General features: G+C 36.0%; 2 protein-coding genes across 5 annotated transcripts in view; one reads left to right on the forward strand and one right to left on the reverse strand.

The window, feature by feature from the left end:
- Positions 1-1,278: 1,278 nt before the first annotated feature.
- Positions 1,279-22,236, reverse strand: part of DTWD1 (DTW domain containing 1) — a 38,427-nt gene continuing 17,469 nt past the window's right edge. The window contains exons 1-5 of one of the 4 annotated variants that reach the window (XM_039237157.1): positions 20,570-20,702; positions 16,507-16,825; positions 11,739-11,882; positions 9,621-9,870; positions 1,279-1,595 (exon numbers count right to left, since the gene is read on the reverse strand). In XM_039237157.1, the coding sequence (XP_039093088.1) occupies positions 1,348-1,595; positions 9,621-9,870; positions 11,739-11,882; positions 16,507-16,770 (906 nt within the window). In that variant the 5' untranslated portion in view covers positions 16,771-16,825; positions 20,570-20,702 and the 3' untranslated portion in view covers positions 1,279-1,347. Of the gene's footprint in view, positions 1,596-9,620; positions 9,871-11,738; positions 11,883-16,506; positions 16,826-20,070; positions 20,536-20,569; positions 20,705-22,236 lie in introns of those variants that run through there. The other 3 variants (XM_039237158.1, XM_039237159.1, XM_039237160.1) reach the window with 3 other exon arrangements.
- The window catches only part of FAM227B (family with sequence similarity 227 member B), a 197,025-nt gene continuing 195,579 nt past the window's right edge, over positions 20,791-22,236 (forward strand). The window contains exon 1 of the mRNA XM_039237154.1: positions 20,791-20,981. The gene's annotated coding sequence lies outside the window, so the exon portion shown is untranslated. The remainder of the gene's footprint in view (positions 20,982-22,236) is intronic.

Consider the following 22,236-nt stretch of genomic DNA (forward strand, 5'->3'; position numbering starts at 1 on the left):
ATACAAATCAAAACCACAGTGAGATACCACCTCATGCCAGTCAGAGTGGCTAAAATGAGGAAATCAGAGAACACGAGATGCTGGTGAGGATGTGGAGAAACGGGCACCCTCCTTCACTGTTGGTGGGAATGTAAACTGGTGTAGCCCCTCTGGAAAACAGTGTGGAGGTTCCTAAAAAAATTAACAGTAGAACTCCCCTATGACCCAGCAATAACACTGTTAGGAATCTACCCAAGGGATACAGGAGTGCTGATGCATAGGATCACATGTACCCCAATGTTCATAGCAGCACTCTCAACAATAGCCAAAACATGGAAAGAGCCTAAGTGTCCATCAACGGACGAATGGATCAAGATGTGGTTTATCTATACCATGGAATACTACATGGCAATGAGCAAGAATGAAATCTGGCCACGTGTAGCAACATGGATGGACCTTGATGATGTTATGCTGAGCAAAATAAGTCGGGCAGAAAAGGACAAATATCATATGTTTGCACGTATAGGAGGATTAGGAGGAACTTAACGAAGGACCATGGGGGTGAAGAAGGGGGGAAATGGCAGGGGAAACGGGGAGAGGCAAACCATGAGAGACTCTTGAATGCTGACAAAAACTGAGGACTGATGGATGTTGGGGGGACAGGGGGATGGGCACGGAGGGGGGCACTTGTGGGGATGAGCACTGGGTGTTATATGGAAACCAACTTGACAATAAACTATTTGTAAAAAAAAAAAAAGTATCCTGGTCACGTGCTCATCCTTGGCTCAACCACGGGGCCCTTTGTTTGCTAAACTGGGTCATATGTCCTTACCTACGGCAGGACATGACTGTTCTAGGGAGTAATTTCTCCCTAAAAAAGATGTCAGGCAAATGTAAAAAGCAACAAAAGTCCATCACAGGCAGTGTCAACTTACAGAAACAGCCCAAGTGACTGAAGCTGCAATTCTAGTTCTGCCTAAGTTTGCCATAAACCTCAAACCAAGTATTTATGACTTCATTTTCAGTGAGGAAATTCTGATCCCATCTACCTCCAAATGTGGTATTTGGGTATGGATGGAAAAATATGAAGATCCCTAAACAAATATTATATCTAATTACAAAGATATATTATTAAAATATGGTAATAAAATTAAGATATGCCAAACTTGAGCAAATAACTTCTGAAGTGAGTTTTCAGTCAACACTATCTCTAAAAATTCCCTTAGAAAATATGAGATAAATTAATGAAACCTTATTTTCTCAAGTGATCTAACATTTTATATTAATATTTCCTAAGAATAAACAAAGCACAAGTATAAGTTTATTGATTTTTAGCAAAATAAAATGACATAAGTAGCTTTTTAAAAACTAATGGATAAGTTTTCTTGTTTCCTTGTCTCCAGAGCATTTGGCATTCTTTATCAGCTGGTACATAAAAGAGTAGAAAAATAAGAGATTGTCATATTGTCCTTGGTATTTCTCTTTTAATATATCAGTATGGTAGTCTACCAGAAAGTAGTAAATGGCTTCAATTGTGGAAAGGAAGGTGTCTGGCTTTCCTTTTTGATGGCGCCAAAAGCAAGTTTTTCTTGTTTTCAACTCAACTTGTAACAGTCCTGCCAAAAACAAATAAGAAAAGTATAAATATTTCTTCTTAACCACAGGATCTGGCACAATAATGATAATTTCTCTTATTATTTAAAGAATTTTTCAAAGAGAATAGATAAGTTCCTTCAACCGGAACCAAATAGGATATCTTCTTAAATGCATTAAGGTATATAAAAAAACAATATAAAACACAGAATAAAATCTTATACATAAATCTTTTAACATGAGTTAAAAGTAGTCAACTATTAAGATGCTATTTTGTATCTACCAATATCTTTTTAAATTTTAACCACTTGCAGGACTAAATTCACCAATATTCAGAATAATCAAGGGTTTCATTTCCTTGATAAACTGACGTTTCAAACATCATTCTAAAACTCACTGAAAGAGATAGGCAGGTTAATGTTCCTTCATATGGTTAAGGTTTGTTTCTGGACTATCACTTTTTGGCTCTATATTCATGAACAGAGCACCTAAAATTGTTTCTTTAGCTCTGCCACATCTGTGTGTGAGGACTCAATGGCACAGTCAGCTACAGTGTCTTACTCCTGTGCATTTAAAGAGGAAATAATTCACGAAATCACAGAACAGTACTTTAACCTGTTAAAACTCAGATGTCAATATACAAACCTAAAATGCTTTTAGCACCTTAGACCAGCACTTAGACTCACATTATATTTATTTTGCTATACTTTTTATTAGGCATATTTATTTCAAAGTGAGAAAGTAATACTAAAGGGAGAAGGTAGTATTAAAAGAAGCATCCCTACCCAGATTGGGAATTTCTGAGTTACCAATGATTTCCTACTATCTCACCTCTCTTTAGCCTAAAAGCTACTTCAGAAATGCAGCAAAGAAATAAATACTCTAAAAAAATTAAGATCTTAAGAGATATGGAGGATCAAATGTCTAATAGGAGTCCCAGGGGGAGAACAAAGAAAATGGAGGAGAGATAGCATTTAAAGAGATAATGTCTATGACTTTTCCAGAGACTATTTTTAAAAATGCAAAGCCACAGATCCATAAAATAATGAATCTCAAGCAAAATAAATCTACAGAAATCAATGCCTAAGTGCTTCACACAGTAGTGTAATTTCAAAAGAACAAAGTTAAAGAGATTTTTAAAGCAGGGATTAAGAAGGGGCAGATCATATACAAAAGAATGATAATCAGAATGATAGGAGACTTTTTATCAGCAACAGTAGAATACTGAAGGCTCTGGAATAAAACCTTCAAAGTGTTAAAAGAAAAAACTAACAAACTCAAATTGTGTACTCAGCAGAACTATATATTAATAACAGGAGTGAAAACATTAGTAAAGAAACAAAAACTGAACATATGCCAACAGGAAACCAAATGAAAGGGATTTCTAAGGAATGTATTTCAGCAAAGACAATCTGGGTTAAAGGAAAGGTGAACAAAGAAAAGGATAAACATCTATGCAAATACAATAAACACTTCCTGAATGAAACAAAAACAATAATAATATCTAATTTGTAAGCTGAAGATAAAGAACAAAACAAAAATAATAACAATAAGTTAGTAAACATGGAAGAAGTTGAATCAAACATTAAGTCTGCTAAATGGTTAGAGTGTTCAAAAGGGAAGGTTAAAATCTTATTTAAAATACTGTTTGACTTAAAATAAGTCACATGTGCACAGTACAATTTTCTAAAAGAACCTAAATACAAATATTAAAAAAAGAGAAAAAGATAAACCCTTTAAAAAAGTCAAGAAAAAAAAAGTAAACAGGACAAATAAAATTAAGATGGTAGAAATACATCCAAAAATATCAATACTCATAACAAACATGAATAGATGAAACCCGCCATGTAGAAGACAGAGATTCTGAGATTGAAACATGGGATGACCTCTACAGGCCTTCTCCCAACACACTGAAAGTCTGACCTGACACAGTAATAAAAACAATAAATTAATTAGATGTGTAAGAACCAGAAAGGAAGAAACACAATTGACATAACTTATACAAAAAATACTTTTAAAACCAATAAACAAATTATTAAAAATACAGTATCTTAGGGTAGAAAGAATTTAAGCAAGACATAGAAAGTGCTCAACATGAAAGACTGATAAATTTTATATCAAGAATTTCTATTCCTCAAAAGATACCATAATGAAATTTAAAAGATGAGTCAGAAGCTACAAGAAGATATTTGAAAACATTATTATCTACATTCTAGTAGATATAAAGAGTTCCTACAAATCAATTTTTAAAAAGTTAGAAAAATGCACATAGTTGTTTCACAGAATAGGATGTGTGTGGTCAAATAAATGAACAAAATGATGCTCAACCCAATTATTAAGGGAAAGGCAAATTATGATCACAATGAGATCCTATTTTATACCCACTAGACTGGAAAAAATCAAACATTTGACAATACCAAGATAGGAGGTGTCATGGATCAATGAGGACTCTGACACATTAATGATGGGTATATTAATTTGTATACACTTTGGAAAACAGTTAGCATTATCTTGTAGAAATGAGCATTCTCATATGCAACATCCCAACAATTCCACTTCAAAGTATGTTTCCTTAAGGAAACTTGTACGTGCATAAGAGTATTTGTAGATGCACAATTTGTAAGTGCAAAAACTAGCATTAACTCGTGTTTCAATAGACTAGATCAACTGTAGTATATTCACACAATCAGATAATACAAAGCAGTGAAAATGAGTAAATTATCGTTCATCATGTAACAACATGGATAAACCTTAGAAACAAAGTGGTAACTTCAGATTGCAGGTCCCAGGGAATACAACACGCAGGTCAAAATAAAGAAAACTAAGTAATATGAAGATTATGAAAACTGATGCATATAATAAAACACAAAGGAATGATGAAAACATAATTGAGGAGAAAAGTTACCTCTGATCAGGGGAGAAGTGGAGTCACGCAGGGAAGAACATAGGTCGTTAAGTTACTGATACGATTCTGGTGCTTGGGTTCTTAATTATTCATTATATCACCATGTGCTATAACATTATATCATATATATGCTTTCACATATATCATAACTTTGTTTAAAAAGTAATATAAATAACACCTATGCCTATTTAGTGGCAGAATTGGAGCTGGAAGTCAGGTCCCATCCCTGTTCTTTCCATTAGGCTTATAACACAAATCTAACCATATCAACATCTGGCCATTAAATTCTCTAAAAGTGCCACAGCACCTGTGGAAAAAAGACCAAATTCCGAGGCAGGACATTCGAGGGCACTCATAATTTGCATTCCTTCAGTTATTTCTCCTACCATTCTCAAATACATACACATTCTATACCATACTCAACTTTTTCAGTGTCCTGAATGTAAAATGTTTTTATATTTTTGTTTATATGCCATTCTCTTTGTCTGAACTGCCCAGGCCTCAGCTCTTTATCCATCAAGATTTCAACAGAAACAGTTAATCCCTCCAGGGACTCCAGGAAGAACAGGGTTGTGTCTCAGTGCTACCCCTGCATCTAAAACTTACTGAATTTTCTTACCTGCTTACTTGTCTGCCTCCTATAACAGATTACATTGGCAGACAATGTCCACTGTCTTCTCATTATTCATGTTCCCCTTCTCTCAATATTAACAAACCTCAATGTTGTTCAGTATGGCAAGTGTCCAGCTAAAAACTATGTCCCAGCTCTACTTATAGCCAGAGTGGTCATGTGAACCATTCTGCCAAAGAAGAAAAAATGTAATCTGTTAGGTGGAAATTCCAAGAAAGCTATTATTTTTTTATATACTTATTTTTTAATGAAAGAGACAGACTCAGTGGGCAAATACATACTGGAATATGTATGAGCTGTCTTGGGACCTAGCAGCTTTCTTATAAGGATGAAAGTGATGGAGAAATAAAATGGAATGAGTCTGAGTCTTTACAGGCATTGTGAAGTCCTTGGAACAGCAATGGACTGCTATTTCTGGATTTTTACCCATGAAAAGTAAACTCACTACTCGTTTTAAGATTCTATACAGGTTTCTGTTTCATGTGGGGAGACACAACCCTAACTCATTGGCACTATGATTAACTAGAAGGTAGAGAGATTGGTTTATTCTCCTTTCTATCACCCAATCTAGGACAGGGGCAACTTGTCCAGGAACACAAATCACAACCTGTAAAGTATTCTATCTGGGTATTTTGAAAGTATTTCAATTTGAAAATTTTTTTAATGTTTTATTTATTTTTGAGAGAGATGGAGAGACAAGAGTGTGAGCAAGGGAGGGGCAGAGAGAGAGGGAGATACAGAATCCAAAGTAGGCTCTAGGCTCCGAGCTGTCAGCATAGAGCCTGATGCCAGACTCAAACCCACGAACCATGAGATCATGACCTGAACTGAAGTCAGACACTTAACCAACTGAGCCACCCAGGTGCCCCAAAAAATTTCAATTTAAATGATTTTGATTCAAAGATACATAAAAGTTGTAACAACCCAAACCAAACCCTTCTGAACTATTTGTATTAATGTTAATTATATCCAAGATGTAAAGGCAGACATTTGAAAAAGTCCTAAGTAATTAGTACAATTAAAATCTTAGCATAGGATTTGACATCACAATGCAATTTCTAAAAGACAAACCAAGAGTAACTATTAAATGATGGCTGCTTTTAATCTGAAAAAAGCAGTCACTTTAAACATTATATCAATACACTTGAAATGAAGGGAGATGGCTGGCTAAAAAATAATTTATTTTAATGTTTACCTATTTTTGGGAGAGACAGAGACACAGAATCTGAATTTGACTCCAAGCTCTAAGCTGTCAGCATAGACCCTGACACAGGATCAAACTCACAAGCTGTGAGATCATGACCTGAGCTTAAGTCGGATGCTTAACTGACTGAGCCACCCAGGCACCTGTTAAAACAAATGATAATATAATCCCAGTTTTTATAATTTGGACTGCCTCTCCAACAAAAGCAACCATCATTCCTCACTACATCATTCCAAGGCTTCCTATGGTGAATCTTCAAGAATGCTATATCACTCTTCACGGGTAGGTTCACGTTTTATAATTAAATTATGCACTCAACCTTCAAATGTTTTATTTTGCCAGCAGTAAAACATTCAGAGCTATTTCTCTATAAAATGTGGCAAAACAGTATGTTTTTACATTGTTACAGAGATTCTTAACCTTTGTATTCATAAGGTAACAGAAACATAATTTCCAATACATTATATTTGAGGGTTTTATTTGAGATTTAGAGCTGGTTTGTTCAGTTTAATCCCATCAAATGACAAAATGTTTTAAAACCTAAAGGCAATGATTTATAGCAAACATGGGTTGTTTCTTGAGAAAGTAATATGGTTTTTCTGGAAACTGGTATTTCACATACACAGGGATTATAAGTATGTGCAGAGGCTCAAATATTCCCTGTGGGGCAATGAGGAGAAGGGAGAGGGGTTGAAGGGGGTTGAAGTAGGACATGAAGATTTCATGATTTTGAAGGAATTAAGAAATCCCTCTTAAAAATGTAGGACACCTACTATGTGATCTGGAAAGGAATAACAAGAAATTTTTGGTACAAATCTGATGTTAAGCCTTAATTTCAAAAGTGAACACTCTGAAAACAGATTTTGAATTGTGTCTCAATAATTCCTTTTATAGTTTTTTCAACTGCTTTCACTCATGTTCTTTCATTTGATCCTTTCAATTACCATATAAGGTAATTATAAAGAAAGTGGCTCAGAAAAATCTTCAAACTGAGGAATAAGTTGCTGCTGTAACCGCCCAAAGCAGTGTTGCAGGTAGTTCTCCAAAGGGCAGGACCTTGGGGCTCTGTCTCTCTATTAAATATCAGCCAAAAGATTCTTCCAGGTCTTATGCTCTGTAGTTTCTCTCTCTCCCTCCCACTTTACCCCCCCCTTCTCTCTCTCTCTCTCTCTCTCTCTCTCTCTCTCACACACACACACACACACACACACACACACTATTTCACTGTCTTTATCTTTCTGCTTATCTTTCTCACCCACAGACACACAAGTATGCACACAATTAGAATGACAAAGTGATCTTACCAACATGTATGTTGACCTCAGACATATGAACTATGTAAATTAAATCTAGTATTGTCACTCACTTTAGTTTGAGACTAGTTAACACAAGTTAAACTCCTAAAAGTGTCATAAACTTTCTTTTCTAGGTGACGTGCATTTTTAACAATAGCTTGAGAAAGGGTCTCCCAGGTTGAAACTGTTTTGGCAACTGTCTAAAACCAACTGGGTAGCTATCTTGCCTTCTAATCATACGTGGTACACAGACAAAGCCATCAAGAGCTGGAAATAAATCTAAAATTTTAGAGAAACTACTGAAAACCCCTGAAGAGCTGAGTAAGGTGCAAGTAAACAAGAGGTAACATGAGTTCCTGTTCTTCATATTACCAGTTGTGCTACTTGGGCAAGCAAAGCAACTCTTTTAAACCATTTAATTAGGAACTAAACTTTTCACTCTAAGAGAAAGAGATACAAAGGTAAAAAGAAAGAAAGAAAGAAAGAAAGAAAGAAAGAAAGAAAGAAAGAAAGAAAGAAAGAAAAAGAAAATAAAGAAAGAAAGAAAAAAAAGAAAGAAAGAAAGAAAAAAAATCCCTGTGATTTTAAATCTTGGAATTGAAACTATCCATGTGAACTCATGATATACATGCATTTTCCTTGGCTCTATCCACTGTAGCAATGACATCCAAGTTGTAATAAATTCACCAGCTCTTGATTTCTAATATTATTCCCCAATAAAAAGAACCACAACTCCTTTGTATAATCATTGGTTCTAGATCTGGGGCAGGAAAAAAGTACAAGTGAAGTTGGGACATCCTATTGTGCCAGCAAGACTAAGGAGGGCGGACTTGAAGGGCTCCCACTAGCAAAACTTGAGACAATATGGGCATCACAAAGAATACAATCACAGCATAATACATATGATGAACTAAAAGGAAATCTATAAATGCAAAGTGACCTCAAAAAAGGGTAGGCAGAGAGTGAAAAAAAAGAAGCAGGGTGTGTGGAGACGGGCTCTTTACATAAGAAAGCCAGCTAACAAATGTAAAAGAAATAGTAAATTAAAATGTCATCATTTTTCAATCCTCAATATAATACTGATTTAGGCAAGTCATCAATGAATACTAAAACCACTCAGTGAAAAACAGTTGGGAAATACAGTTCATAGTCTCATAGTCTCGAAGCATCACCCCACAGGTTGATGCCACTAGTTGAAACTACTAGTTTCAAAGAAGAAAACAAACTTTTATAACAGAGAGACCTGGCAATCACCACTTTAATCAAGTAATTAAAGTTATTACCAGGAATTTACATTATACGTCTCTTGATTTGACATAATAATAAGTATACAACTTTACCTATGAATAGGATAATCATACAATTAATAAGTTAAAGAGCTTCATTTCAGAGAGTGAAAGGAAATGCTACTAATAATCATATCAGAACAACAATTATAAACTAGAATTGTCACGGACAACCCTAGACTTATCCTTATCACTAAATATCCTTGAAAAATACCAAAGTGAATCTAATTATGATGGAGCATTCAGACAACTGCCTGGTCCTCTTAATACAAGCCAAGGTCATAGAAAACAAAAACACGAGAAGCTCTATGTTAAATGACACTGAGAAGGCATAATAACTACATGGGAATGAAGGAAAAAAGCTACAAAAGATACTTTGGGTCGATTAGGGAAATGTGAATATGAACTATGTTCTGTATTACATATTATAGAACTTTTGTTAATTTTCTTAGAGTGATTAATGGTATTGTGATTATGCAATTATTCTTAAAAGATGTACAGTTAGGTATTTAAGGGTGGTGTTGTCAAGCCTGCAACTTACTTTCAAGCGGTTCAACCAAAAATGTATATAGTACCTAAGTATAAACAAGCATATAATACAGAATAAGTCAAATATGGCAAAATGTATGAGTATTCAGTGCAATTCTTCCAATAACCTGCAGGTTTGAAGTTTTTTTGAAATCAAAGTTGGGGGAAGGAGCAATCCACAAAAATTTGTTTTTCTTACCTTGGAGTCTCTCATCAGTGAATATTTTGTTTGTTTGGTTCCAGGTGCTATCGATAAATATAATTTTTTTCAGTGATGCATCTTGGCTCTTGCTGTCATTTAAATCCTGTTCTTCAGTTTTCTTGCGTTTAATAGATGGCTTGTCGGGGTCACCATTTTTGTCTCTAACATTATTTTGAATTCTTTTTTGCAGATGAAAAGAAAGATCTTTTATTGAAATAGACTTAGGTCCAGGAAAAACCAGTGCAACCTAAAGCAAAGAAACTTATGTCAATAGTATGTTATTATTATCTTTGAGGTAAATAAGTTCTGACTTAAAACTTGACAAGAAACAAACATGAATATGTGAGAAATAAGCATTACGCTCTATAACAACTGTGGTGCCTAAATGAGGTGGAGGATGAAGGCCCCCGAATGTGGGGTGATGATCAAATGGAAAGCTGTGAGATCAAAGAGTCCACCTGAGGCAGATAGAAGTTTACTGAAAACACCAAAAGGGAGTGGGGGGCAGGAGAGCAGAGAGGCTGTCTGCATTGAGGCTGTGGACTGCTGTTAAGGAGGGAAAGTGATGAGGTATTGCTATTTTTTTGGTAACTGTGCCTGGTTATAAGTAGCCCACTGGTCAGTGAGGGACAATGGATATTTCGGAGTGGGTCACCTGATGGGTCCAATCTGTATTCAGCCAGGTGGTCACTGTGAGCCTTTCTGCATCTCATTGCTCAAGGCTGTTTGCCTAAAAGTGGCCTCCATGACAACCACTTGAGTTATCTGAAAGTTTATATGTGTTTCTTTAATAAGCATTATAAAGTGTCTGGCTCTTTCCTAGTAATTTATAAATCATAATCATTAGCTAAAAGTATTGCTTCAAAATAAGTTATTCATTTATTGATAGAAGCCAAGTTAACTGCATCTGAATCCAAAAACTAAATTCTATAATATTTGACAATAGAAATGGCAAAGTAAGTGATACTCGGTAAAAGAACCACTGAAAAGTACTTCAACAAATGGTCTGCAAGAAACGTAAAAGGGTTCACATACTTCTTGCAGAAGTACCCAAGGCCTAGTTTTTGAGATCTATTACATTACTTTTCAACAAAAGCAATAATATCTTACCAGTGTGACAGTTTCAACTATGTGAAAACCAATTAAGAATCTAGAAAAGATCAAGGAAGGCCTCTGAGAAGCCAAAAAGGTTACAAAGGCCATATATTAAAGCTCTTAATTTAGGGAGAATTCCTGAAAGTCCTTCTTTTTTTTTTTTAATGTTTTATTTATTTCTAGGAGAGAGAGAGAGAGAGAGACAGCGCGAGCAGGGGAGGGCCAGAGAGAGAGGGAGTCACAGACTGAAACAGGCTCCAGGCTCCGAGCTGGCAGTCAGCACAGAACCTGACGCGGGGCTCGAACCCACGAACCACGAGATCATGACCTAAGCGAAAGTCGGACGCTTAACCGACTAAGCCACCCAGGCGCCCCTAAAAGTCCTTCTAATTCAAACTTTCTTTCCTTCTTTTGGAGAAATTCCAACAATGTTCATAATATGGTTTCTTAGTTCATATCAAATTAGATCTTTATGTAGTATAGGCAAGAAAATGGAGAGAGGAGAAAGTAAAAGCAGGCAGAGTAATATTGACAAAAAGTAAAAACCTAAAGAAATAATGCAGAAAAACTATATAAAGTGGAAAGACAAGATTCAAAAAAGACTTAATCTAAAATTATTTGACCTCTGAAGATACCAATGAAGTAAATAATTTGTATGTTGTTTACTGCTATAAAAGATAACTCTAGGTTATTAAGAAAAATATTAAATTATGTTCAAGTAAGCTCATAAAAGCAATGGAATTTAAAATTTATTTTTAGAGGCACCTGGGTGGCTAAGGCAGTTAAAGTGTCCAACTTCAGCTAGGTCATGATCTCACTGCTCGTGAATTTGAGTCCCACATCAGGCTCTGTGCTCATAGCTCAGAGCCTGCAACCTGTTGCAGTTTCTACGTCTCCCTCTCTCTCTGTTCCTCCCCTACTCTCTGCTCTCACTATGACTTTTTCAAAAATTAATAAACATTTACGCAAATTCATTTTTAGACTTAATGTGAAGAGTTGTAAAAATAACAAGCTGCCTACTTCATGGTCCTTTTCTTCGTATTCTGGAATACAAGGATACGTGTAAATGTTTACAAATTCGGGTGCTAATAGTTTTGCATGTACAGCAGTACTTTTGCCATCTGTTTCATTTGGATGTTTAATGATGTCAATCTTCAGTGGAAGCTAAAATTTAAAAAAAAGAAATCAACACAACAGATATAAAAATTCTAACTTTTATGTTAATAAAAATAATTTTTAAGGCTAAAATAGCACATTCATACTAAGCTCCTACAGATATAATTTGAAAATCATACATTTCTAAACCAGAATATTAGGAATGCTAAGAGCCATAAAGCAAACCCAAATTTCTTCCTTGATATTGTTGATCATATACTAGGACAACTATTTCCAACTCTTTTAACATAGAATCTGTTCTTAGAGCAAACTTTCAAGGTCATTTTCATTTACATTACATAGGTGGGGGAGTCCAATTCCTTGCATTTCAGTATTTATGCCAAGAACATTTTTTATAATTTCTATAAACTTTAAGTTTGAGGATTTTATGACACTATAAAAGGAAATATAAGTTTGGACAAAGGCGTCACATCTAAACATCAAGTCAAATTTTATTCCCTACATGTCCTTCGAGATCAAAGGTATTACCCTATCTTGTCAACATCATTGATTCTCATCAGTGGCCTTTCACAGCAAAAATGAAACAATCATCAACTGGAAAAAGTAACATAATAGGTCTAAGAGGTGCACATTTTATATAAAATTTAACTGTCTTCAAAATAACTTTGTCTATTTTCCTTAAAGTTTCATTATTTAATTATTATGGCTTATGTCCTGCCTCTTTGCAAAAATAATATTCTCTTGCATTTCCTGTGTTAGATTTTACTATCATTTCACTGACTTGTTTTAGTTTTCTGTATAATGCTTATACAGGTGCTACAGTCAGCCAGGATTACGAAAATGAAAGCCAAGTCATATCCCCTCCATAACAGAAGAAACTCTGAGATTCTTCACTGCAGATTATAAATGACTTATTTGTTATGATAAGCACTCCTCCAGCTTCCGCTTTACCCAAAACAGGATTTTAGGCAGGATTCTAGGTTTTTACCCTAGGGAGGGTTATTTTACCCTGGAGTACAAAACTATTTTTCTTGTTTTTTAAAACATCTTTAAGAAAGAGATAAAATTGGTATAATAAATGTCACATATTTAAAATGTACAATATAATAAATTTTAACACCCTTGAATTCATCATCACAATCAAGAACACAAACATATCTGTCGCCCTCAAAAGCCTTCTTGTGCCTCCCTCCTTCCCCTTTCTCCATCAACTACCACCCACAGTCCTTAAGCAATGATCATCGCTCTGCTATTACTACAGGTTTGCATTTTCTAGGCTTTTATATAAGTGAAATCATATGGTTGGTACTCTTCTCTTTTTCTGTTGTTTTTTTTTTTTTTTGGTTCTTGAATATGTATTTTTTGCTGACAAAAATGGTATTCATAAATTACCATACAAATATGGTATGTACTCTTTTCATCTGACTTCTTTCACTCAGAATAATTATTCTGAGAGTCATCCATATTATTGTATGTATCATTAATTCCAGAGCTGGTTTTTAAAGGGGCAGTGATCCCAACTGCACATACTTTACTTTTCTGGGTTACTATATATATAGTATATACCCCAGAAATGCCATAAGTATGTATCCCAAATAGTTTTCAATTTAGGCTTTCAAACCCCATATCTCCTTCCCTCCCCTCTTGGGCCTAGTGACGAATTAGGGCCAATTGCTTCAAATCACCAAACCAATGTCTAGTTATAGAAAATTTACCATTTAAGAAGGCAGTTCACAAATGATTTTACATCAGTCTACTTCTGGCTGAACTCTACGTCAGAATTTTCTCATGATGCTCAGTCTCAGTTGATACTACATTCCCTTTCCCCAGGGTTTCTCAGTCCCAGTTCAGCATTATCTTAGCCCAGGGCAGACAGAAAGAGGAAAGAAGAAAAAGAAAGCACATTGTGACATAATATTCTATTACTATTAAAACTGACTTTCTTCTATGGCTGATGAGTAGAGCTGAAAATTCCAAAGTGACATTTCTGATCAGCTGGCTATGTCTGAAGGATACCATTTACATCAAGGACACAGGACTGAGTGTTATTCATATATTTAAAAGTCATGTACCTAGCCTATCATGAGCTAAATTCTACAAGTATAAGACAGCTATGCAAACTTTGTGCTCAAGAAGTATCCTGGGACCCAGTATAGGTACTTTAGTTCTCCCTGAGTAAACCCGAAGTTTCTGATACTATGAAACAAAAGCACAGGCACAGACCAAATTGATAATATACTATTTGTGCTCTAGTTTTAAAGGAAGATACTTCTTAAATAATGACAGGGTATAGAGTAACACCAGTAATTTTGACCATGGTTCAAGTAGAGATGTTCTCTTTTCAAATATATAAAGAACATCTATCACTTCTCTAACACCCATAATTCCGATCAGAGATTTACCAAATCTTTCTGCCCCAATTTATCAAAATGTCATTAGCAGGAAACCTTAAGCCTTTTCCTATGTGATTATCAACTTTCCCAAAGAGAGTCTTTTCAATTTTAGGGCTCTAGAGGCACCTGAGTGGCCCAGTTGGTTGAGCCTCCAACTTTAGCTCAAGTCATGATCTCGCGGTCTCTGAGTTCGAGTCCTGCATTGGGTGGTGCTGACAACTGAGAGCCTGGAGCCTGCTTTGGATTCAGTGTCTCCCTCTCTTTCTGCTTCAGCCTCACTCACACTCTTTCTCTCTGACTCTGAAAAACTAATGAATCTTAAAAAGGAAAATTATGGGCGCCTGGGTGGCTTAGTCGGTTAAGCGTCCGACTTAGGTCATGATCTCGCAGTTCGTGGGTTCGAGCCCCACGTCGGGCTCTGTGCTAACTGCCAGCTCAGAGCCTGAGGCCTGTTTCAGTCTGTGACTCCCTCTCTCTCTGACCCTCCCCTGCTCACGCTGTCTCTCTCTTTCTCTCCTGGAAATAAATAAAACATTAAAAAAAATTTAAAAAAAAAAAAGGAAAATTAAATTATAGTACTCTAATAGAGGTGATTGTTTTTTGCTCCTTTAAAAAAAAAAAACAACCCAGAGCATCTTCTACTTATGCATTTCTCCTGATATTAAAAAATCATACTCTGCATGAAAAAATCAGTATTTATAAATTTATTCCACAGACTAAAATTTAAAGCTTGGGAGGCACTTACTCATTATGTAGTCATCTTCCCTTCCCAAGCAGGCTATCTAACAGCAAATGCTGAATGATTTGTAAAAATAAAGTAAAAACTAGAAAGAAAATTTTACAGAGTTTTTATTACTATTAATATATGTTAACATACTGAGTTTTATATATGGCCATAAAAAATAAATACTTTTTAAAAATCTGCATGATCTGGTAGGCTATTTAGAGTTGATCAAACACATGGCATAGTGTTTTGAGTCACTTCTATTAAATAGTGGGCCTTAGACCACTGATTTGGAAAATAATCCTTTATTGTTAAATTTCTATGAAAAAAAATTCAATGAAAAGTCAATATGTTATTGACTTTTATTATTCTGATCTTTAATCTTTTTGAACACATCACATCTTAAAGCTTTCAAAAGGATAATCTCTTTATGTGGCTATGATATGAACAGAAGATAGAATAATTCTATATACACTTCAAAAGCTATACTTTTAAGTGTAACATTCTTACAAGATAATAGGAAACTTAAAAAAAGTTTATTATCCTTAAGCTTTCAGTTTTTCTAAGGTAACTATGAAGCTGATTAGATTCCATGCTTATTTCTTCTTGGCCAGTAAACTTTCCAATAGCTTACAAGTGGGATTTTAGAGCTCTTAGGAGATCAGGGACTTGACAAGGTGGCATAAAAGCCAAAATGAAATTCAAGTAACAAAAGTATTCTACTTCAAATTTAAATGAATCTTAAAATCACCACATTAAGTATTTTTGAATATAATTTCAATTTATTTTCTTACCAACAAGTTCTAAGGGGCCCATGTGTAGAGTTTAGTCCCTCTAGAACCCTAATAGGCACCAACTTTTATACATTATTTGATTTACTCCTAAAGTTCATGTAAATGTTAGGTTGACATATATGTAATAAATTCTTTGATTACAAATATATCATGGTCTACAGACCTTTTACCTACACAAGAGTAGTCTTGGTAAGCAAAAAAAAAAAAAAGCATAATGTAAGCAATCAATTCAAATATAACATGGCCCAATGAGTACTTTGGCTTTTCAAGTTTAGTTTAGTTTTGGTCACTGACATGAACTCCATCTCCAAGTGTAGGATGGGGTAAGCTAAACAATCTAAACAAACATCAACCCCAGTTCCTTTAGGATATGTTTTTTAAAAAGAAGTCCAAGACCTTGAAATAGTTTTTTAAGTTCCTTCAGGCAATCTGTATACTTGTTACTTGTAGTATTCATGTTTATGCCATATTTTTTCCTATGTTTTAGATGAATTATAAACATTAATGAAAAAGTAATTGATTTCATTCAAAACAATACTATTCATCTCAGACTCAAGTAATTTAGCAATGTGTATTTCTTTTTCCAGAGACAAAAAAAAGAAACAGGTTTACCAGTCTGCAAGTTTAAATTTTCTATTAATATTATTCATTTCCACAGTGATGCTATTTATCAAGCTTACCAATTATATTAGAGCAGGCATATATGAGATGTCTTTTAAAAATGTCTTTTCCTAATTCAAATAATTAAATTTCTTACCAACCTTCACAAGTGGCATCTGCTCAACAGGTACATTTTCAACTGGGACATAACATGTATAGCAATAGAACATTCTTGAACCACCACATTTGAGACATTTTGATCTTCCACTTTGCTGAGCTTTTTGAAGAACTTCTTGAGATGCTAAGCATAAGTTTTGAAGAGGATCTTCCACAGCTATAGAAGTAGTTTGTGACTGTTGTATTTCCACAAATTTTGAATTATTTTCTTCCTTTTCCTTGAGAAATATAGGTGGATTGAGAGACATTTTTCATTCGTACCAAAGTTTAACATCTATTTCTAAAACATACATCATAGGTGCACTGCAAAAAACAAAAGTAGGGGGTGAAAGAAAGATAGGAAATATTATCCTTGTCTCCACAAAGAAAATTACTCCATTTAATTCACAACTGTGAACTGCTGTATTTATTAACAAATGTTAATAAGCTTTTAAAACCACTAAATTAGCATGATTTAAAATACAAAACTTAAAAAGCAATAAACTCAAAATAAATTAGCCTTCTGGGTCATTTCCTCCGTAAAAATAAAAGGTGCTCTCTTGGAAAAATTATTTAAATATAAAACTTAGGTACCAACAACCTGTTTTTTAGTGACTTTTATTTTGTTTTATATTAGGGATGTAATGGTTTAATGTTAGTATCAGCTAGGAATGTATTCAATCCTATAGGCTCTGACTTTAAACTGATGTTACATGCTATCAAATACCAACCTGAATCCTAATGAAAATACAAGGTTCCAGTGAAATCAGTAAAATTTAGTTGTTTATGTTCTAAAAGATATATTCCTCTCCAACTTAAATTAAAACACACACACACACACAAACATGACTAAATATTCACTTAAATAGGACAGGCATCTACTACCAATTACAATTTGTAAGATATTCCAAAAGGTGAAATATAGGCCCAGAAAAATAAAGTGTGATCTTATAAACTTAACAATTTTACAAAGTAACACTAATGTCCTCTAGCTTGAACATTTCATACTGCTTTTAAAAAATATAAATCATTCAGATTCTTCAGTTCTAGAGATAAAACAGTAAAATAACTTTCCCATTAGAATAGTTCCATCAAAGAATAATAGCTGTCCAAACTGTTACTCAAATATTCTGTAAGCACAGTTATCTTTTGAGGGAGAAAAGAGACTGGGGCCCTTTGATTTGATATGCATTCCAGAGCTGTAAAATGAGTCTCTCATTATAAAGCCTTATGGCATTGTGGTGTTTAACTATGAGGCCCCAGGCACTATGAATACAAACACTGACAGGAGAAATGCTGTGACTGCAACAGGAAACTTTTCTGTGGTATCCCAAATAGAAAGTGAACAAAAAGTCCAGTGGAACATAATATATAACATAACTTACCAACAAAAAGTTAGCAATACTAATTTAATTACTCATCAGGAGTTGCTTTTTTTTTTTTTTTAATAGATTGTAAATCCCAATAAGTTTGAGACCCAATACAAACGATGCAAAAGAAAAAGATGCTTTTCATTGAGGAAAAATATATTAAAACATGCTGGAAAAATAAAATATATTGGCCAAATTTACTCAAAGTAAATTTACCAAGCTGCCACCTTTTCTTGAGTCTCAGATCCTTTTAAGATCATGTGAAAGTCTGGGACCTTATCTACAGAAAGTGCATACACAGACATAATATTTTGCATACAGTATCAGGCGGTTTGTAGAGAGTCCATCTACAGATTCAGGTAAACAAACCATGACTAAGATTAAAAAAATCATTCTAAGGACAAAACAGCCTTAAAAGTCTGGGAAGAGATTCTATTAGTCTCCTGAAATTGGAGCTATAAATCCCTTATTGGGCAACCATAGGTCAACTGTCATAAAACAAAAGAGGTCTCATTACTGCACTTAGGAAGCTTGTTAAGTTTCACCTAAATCTTGCTTTGGGTTTGCTCTGGTGTTGCTGGAAGTCCTTACAAAGAAACATTTTTAGGCTGTAATAGTCTTGAATTACTACATCATGGGACTCATTCTATAAAAGGAACTGGTCTAGACCAATTCAACCTGACTCCATTTTCCTGGTGTTCCAGTTACTATTTAGGGGCTTTGCATATGCCACCAAAGGACTCAGGCAATATGGGGCTGAAGTACACAGTTCCTTGGGATGTCAGGAAAGTCACTGTGGTTGCCTGACATTCAGTAGAAAGCTACTGATGAGTTTTTCTATGGCCCTCTAAGTGCATTCTGCCTCAGAAATATTCCCCTATATTTCACTTGGCTTTCCAAAGAGCCAAATGGATATTAATGTCCTTCCCCTACAAAATCAAACAACATAAATAACTATGAGACAGTAAAAAGGAAATGTTTATGGCTCCCTCCTTCCATTTCACCTATATGCTCACGTATGGCTGTGGTGACCACACAAAAGATGCCAAAGTAGTTAGTCATGGACAACTCCCTGCAAAGGTCTCTGAAACCACATGACGGGGGCATCTGTCCTGACTTAGCCAACAGCCTGCCTCAAAGGTGTATAAATAGTTTTTTGCAAATGTAATGCATCACAACCTTCAAAACATGCTTATTAACAGCAAATCCATGCAGGGAATACAAGTGGAATTTTGAGGGTTACTTAGAAAACATAAAAAGAATTTATTCTTAAACAAGTAATAAATGCCTTAATGGTACATTTATCATTCTGCAAATTAGGGTGAAAACAAATTTTTTACTCCCCTTCTACCCTCTTTTCCTCCAAATCTAATTAATTACTCACCAAGCTCCATCAATTCTAAATCCTCTACTTTAGTCTCAGAATCAGGACTCTAGACGATCTATGGCAATCTCTTACGTCTCTTTAACTTTGCCCACTTATTATTGGTTTCACATATTTAGCATGGAAAAATCTGCTTTTCCCTGTAGTTGCCTTTTAGTGAAACTATCCCTCCTAGCAGTCAACTCTGCAAGAGCAGAATTCTCTACTGATCTCACATATCTATCTCTGTGTCTTACAGAGAGGGAGGAATTCCACAATTACCTATTAAATCAAAACCATTCTGAAAAAGAAAGCATATGTATGCATCTCCCTACTCAAGAACCTGACAAACCATCTTTATGGGCCATCTGCAGCTTGGCACAAGCGGCAGCATGGCATATTTTATATTTACATCTATATATAAGTTTATATATATATATATATATTTTTTTTTATTTTTTTTTGCAAAACGACGTTAAAAGCTCCTAGCTACCAGTCACTTCCCAATAGAATACTATATAAAAACACTCCAACCATCTATTGTAGACCAATTCAGTACTAGATAAAATATACTTCAAATTTTTTTTCCTGAAGTATTTTGAAGAACTTGGTCACATAATGTACACAGTTCCAACATTCATTTTTTAAAAATCCAAGGTGCCACCTCCTTCATACAGGGCAATGGGCCCTCCCACATCATCCATCATGTGGTAGGCAGACTACTCGCCTTAGTTTTTCATGGTACACTACGGTTCGGGCATAAATAATACTTAAATGCTGTGGTTTTGAGTCAAGCAGCGATTTATCATCCAACTCTGTGAACTGGCATAATACACCTCTTTACTTGTCCTATGTTCCCAAGAAATAATGTAGACATAAGAAACAGACTCCTTGGCTTATTATGTAACCACTATCTTAATATGTTAAATACACTGTACGGCACACTATGTCTGAGCTTAGCTTCTCCTGCTGTGATTACCAATCCCTCGCAAACCACTCCAAACACTAAAAAATAAATATTTCCTAGGGGACTGCTTGCCAGAAAAGACTTTCCTTGGGGCGGAAACCACTAAAAAATAATTGTTGGGGGGAAAAAAAATTTTTTTTTTTGAGGTAAAATTTAGAAGCCTTTTTCCCAAGGGGTCCGCAGGATCCTAAAAAAATGCAAGGGCTCGCCAAGGGACCAGGGCCCCGCTCACAGGCGACACTCTACACGACCTATACTAAGGCCGGGCCAAGGAGCGTTCACTGCCTGCGGACGCACGGCTCCGGCCAGACTACTGGTCCGCAGAAGGGCGAGGAGACCCGCACCAGGGATCGGAGTGGGACTCAGACCTGCACTGCCCGCGGGTTCTCGCACAGCTCCACGCGTCTTCCGCTCCGCTGGAGCCCGAGGCGCGCGCCCGGCCGAGGTCGCGCTCGGGCGCGGCGGAGCGCTTTTCGGCAGACACCGGAGGGAGAAGTCCGGCCGTTGCTAGGGCCGTTGCTACAGCCGGGCGCCGCGCTGGTCCCGCGTCGAAAGTAACTGCCGGGGAGGAACGCGGGGCGGGGTTAGAGGGGGAAGTCCCGCCTTAGCCTCTCGGGCTACCCGTCGTGTTGCCTTTCTCCTAGAGAGACGGGGTCCGAGAGCAGTGAGGCCGCATCGGTGAGGCTGAGCGTCACACCCCGCCAGCCCTGAGCTGAGGTTCCTATTGACGCTGACGGAGGCCACTTAAGGTGCACGCGGTTTTGGAAGTATACTTTCAAGGTGTAGTAGCAGTGAGTTGTGGAAAATGTTGATGCCACGGAACACTTTAACATTTTACCGATTCCAAAAATATTTTAGTTGTGAGGACTTGGTTCTGTTACCTTTTTATGGCTATGTCAAGTTGAGTACTTCGTGCGGTGCGTGGTAATGAAAGCTCTTAGAAACATTGTGGGTATTTTGATGGTTTGGTTCGCTTGAAAACTACACTCCACTTTGTGTACTTTTCCATTTTGGAATTAACTATAATATGTGGATGGGTTATTAAACCACTTTTCCTTGCTTCACCCCAGAGAAAATCCCAGCCTAAGGAGTGCACGTTAACAATTGTGAGATTTAGAAACACAAAGGCCAGATACTGAGCATTGTATTTATTGAGTACTTTTAATTTAGCATGTGAGAAGTAAAGGGCAGAACTTTGCCCTAAGGGAGCTTAGGACCTCAAGTTAACACTTGGCATGGTACCGAAAACACAACACGACTAATAAATTGTAATAATTTTACAAGAGCTCAGAATGGAGTGGTCAACGAAGGCTTATTGATTGGACTGGAGTAAGGCCTTGAAGAATGCTTAGGGCTTAAGAGTAGTGCTTTTCAACGGGAACGTGTCGGACCCATTGGTGGAGGTCCCATTCGTAAGCAAGGAAACGTAGTGATAGTTAAAACTACACATTTAAACATTTTTTATTAATTTTTTTTAAGTAAGTTCTAGGCCCGGTGTGGAACTTGAACTCATGACCCTGAAATCCATAGTTGTAGGCTCCCCTGACTCAGCCAGCCAAGCACCCTAAAACTACACATTTTAAAAAATGAGATAGTATAGTGTGGCAATGTCAGCGCATGCCACTTAGTAAAGTATTACCTCATGGACATCAAATTGCAGACAGTCACTGGCTTAACTTGGGATTTTTTGCCCTTATAATGGTATGAATTCAGTATGCGTGCCGTAGAAACCACACTTTGAGTTTTGATATTTTCTTGAGCTAGCCATATGTGGTATGAAATTCTCTTGTGATGCTGGCAGCCACAGCGGCCAGGCCATCACAAGGGTAAACAATCAGTATGCTTAGAACCATTGTTTGTCACTTTCAGTACAGTATTCAATTACATGAGATATTCAACACCTCATTATGAAATAGGCTTTGTGTTAGATGATTTGGCCCAGCTTTAGGCTAATGTAAGTAGTCTGAGCACATTTAAGATAGTTTAGGCTAGCCTATGATGTTCAGTAGGCTGGGTGTATTAAATGTATTTTCAG

The sequence above is a fragment of the Hyaena hyaena genome, unplaced genomic scaffold, assembly GCF_003009895.1.
Source record: "Hyaena hyaena isolate Hyena2069 unplaced genomic scaffold, ASM300989v1 scaffold_120, whole genome shotgun sequence".
Taxonomy (NCBI): Eukaryota; Metazoa; Chordata; class Mammalia; order Carnivora; family Hyaenidae; genus Hyaena; species Hyaena hyaena.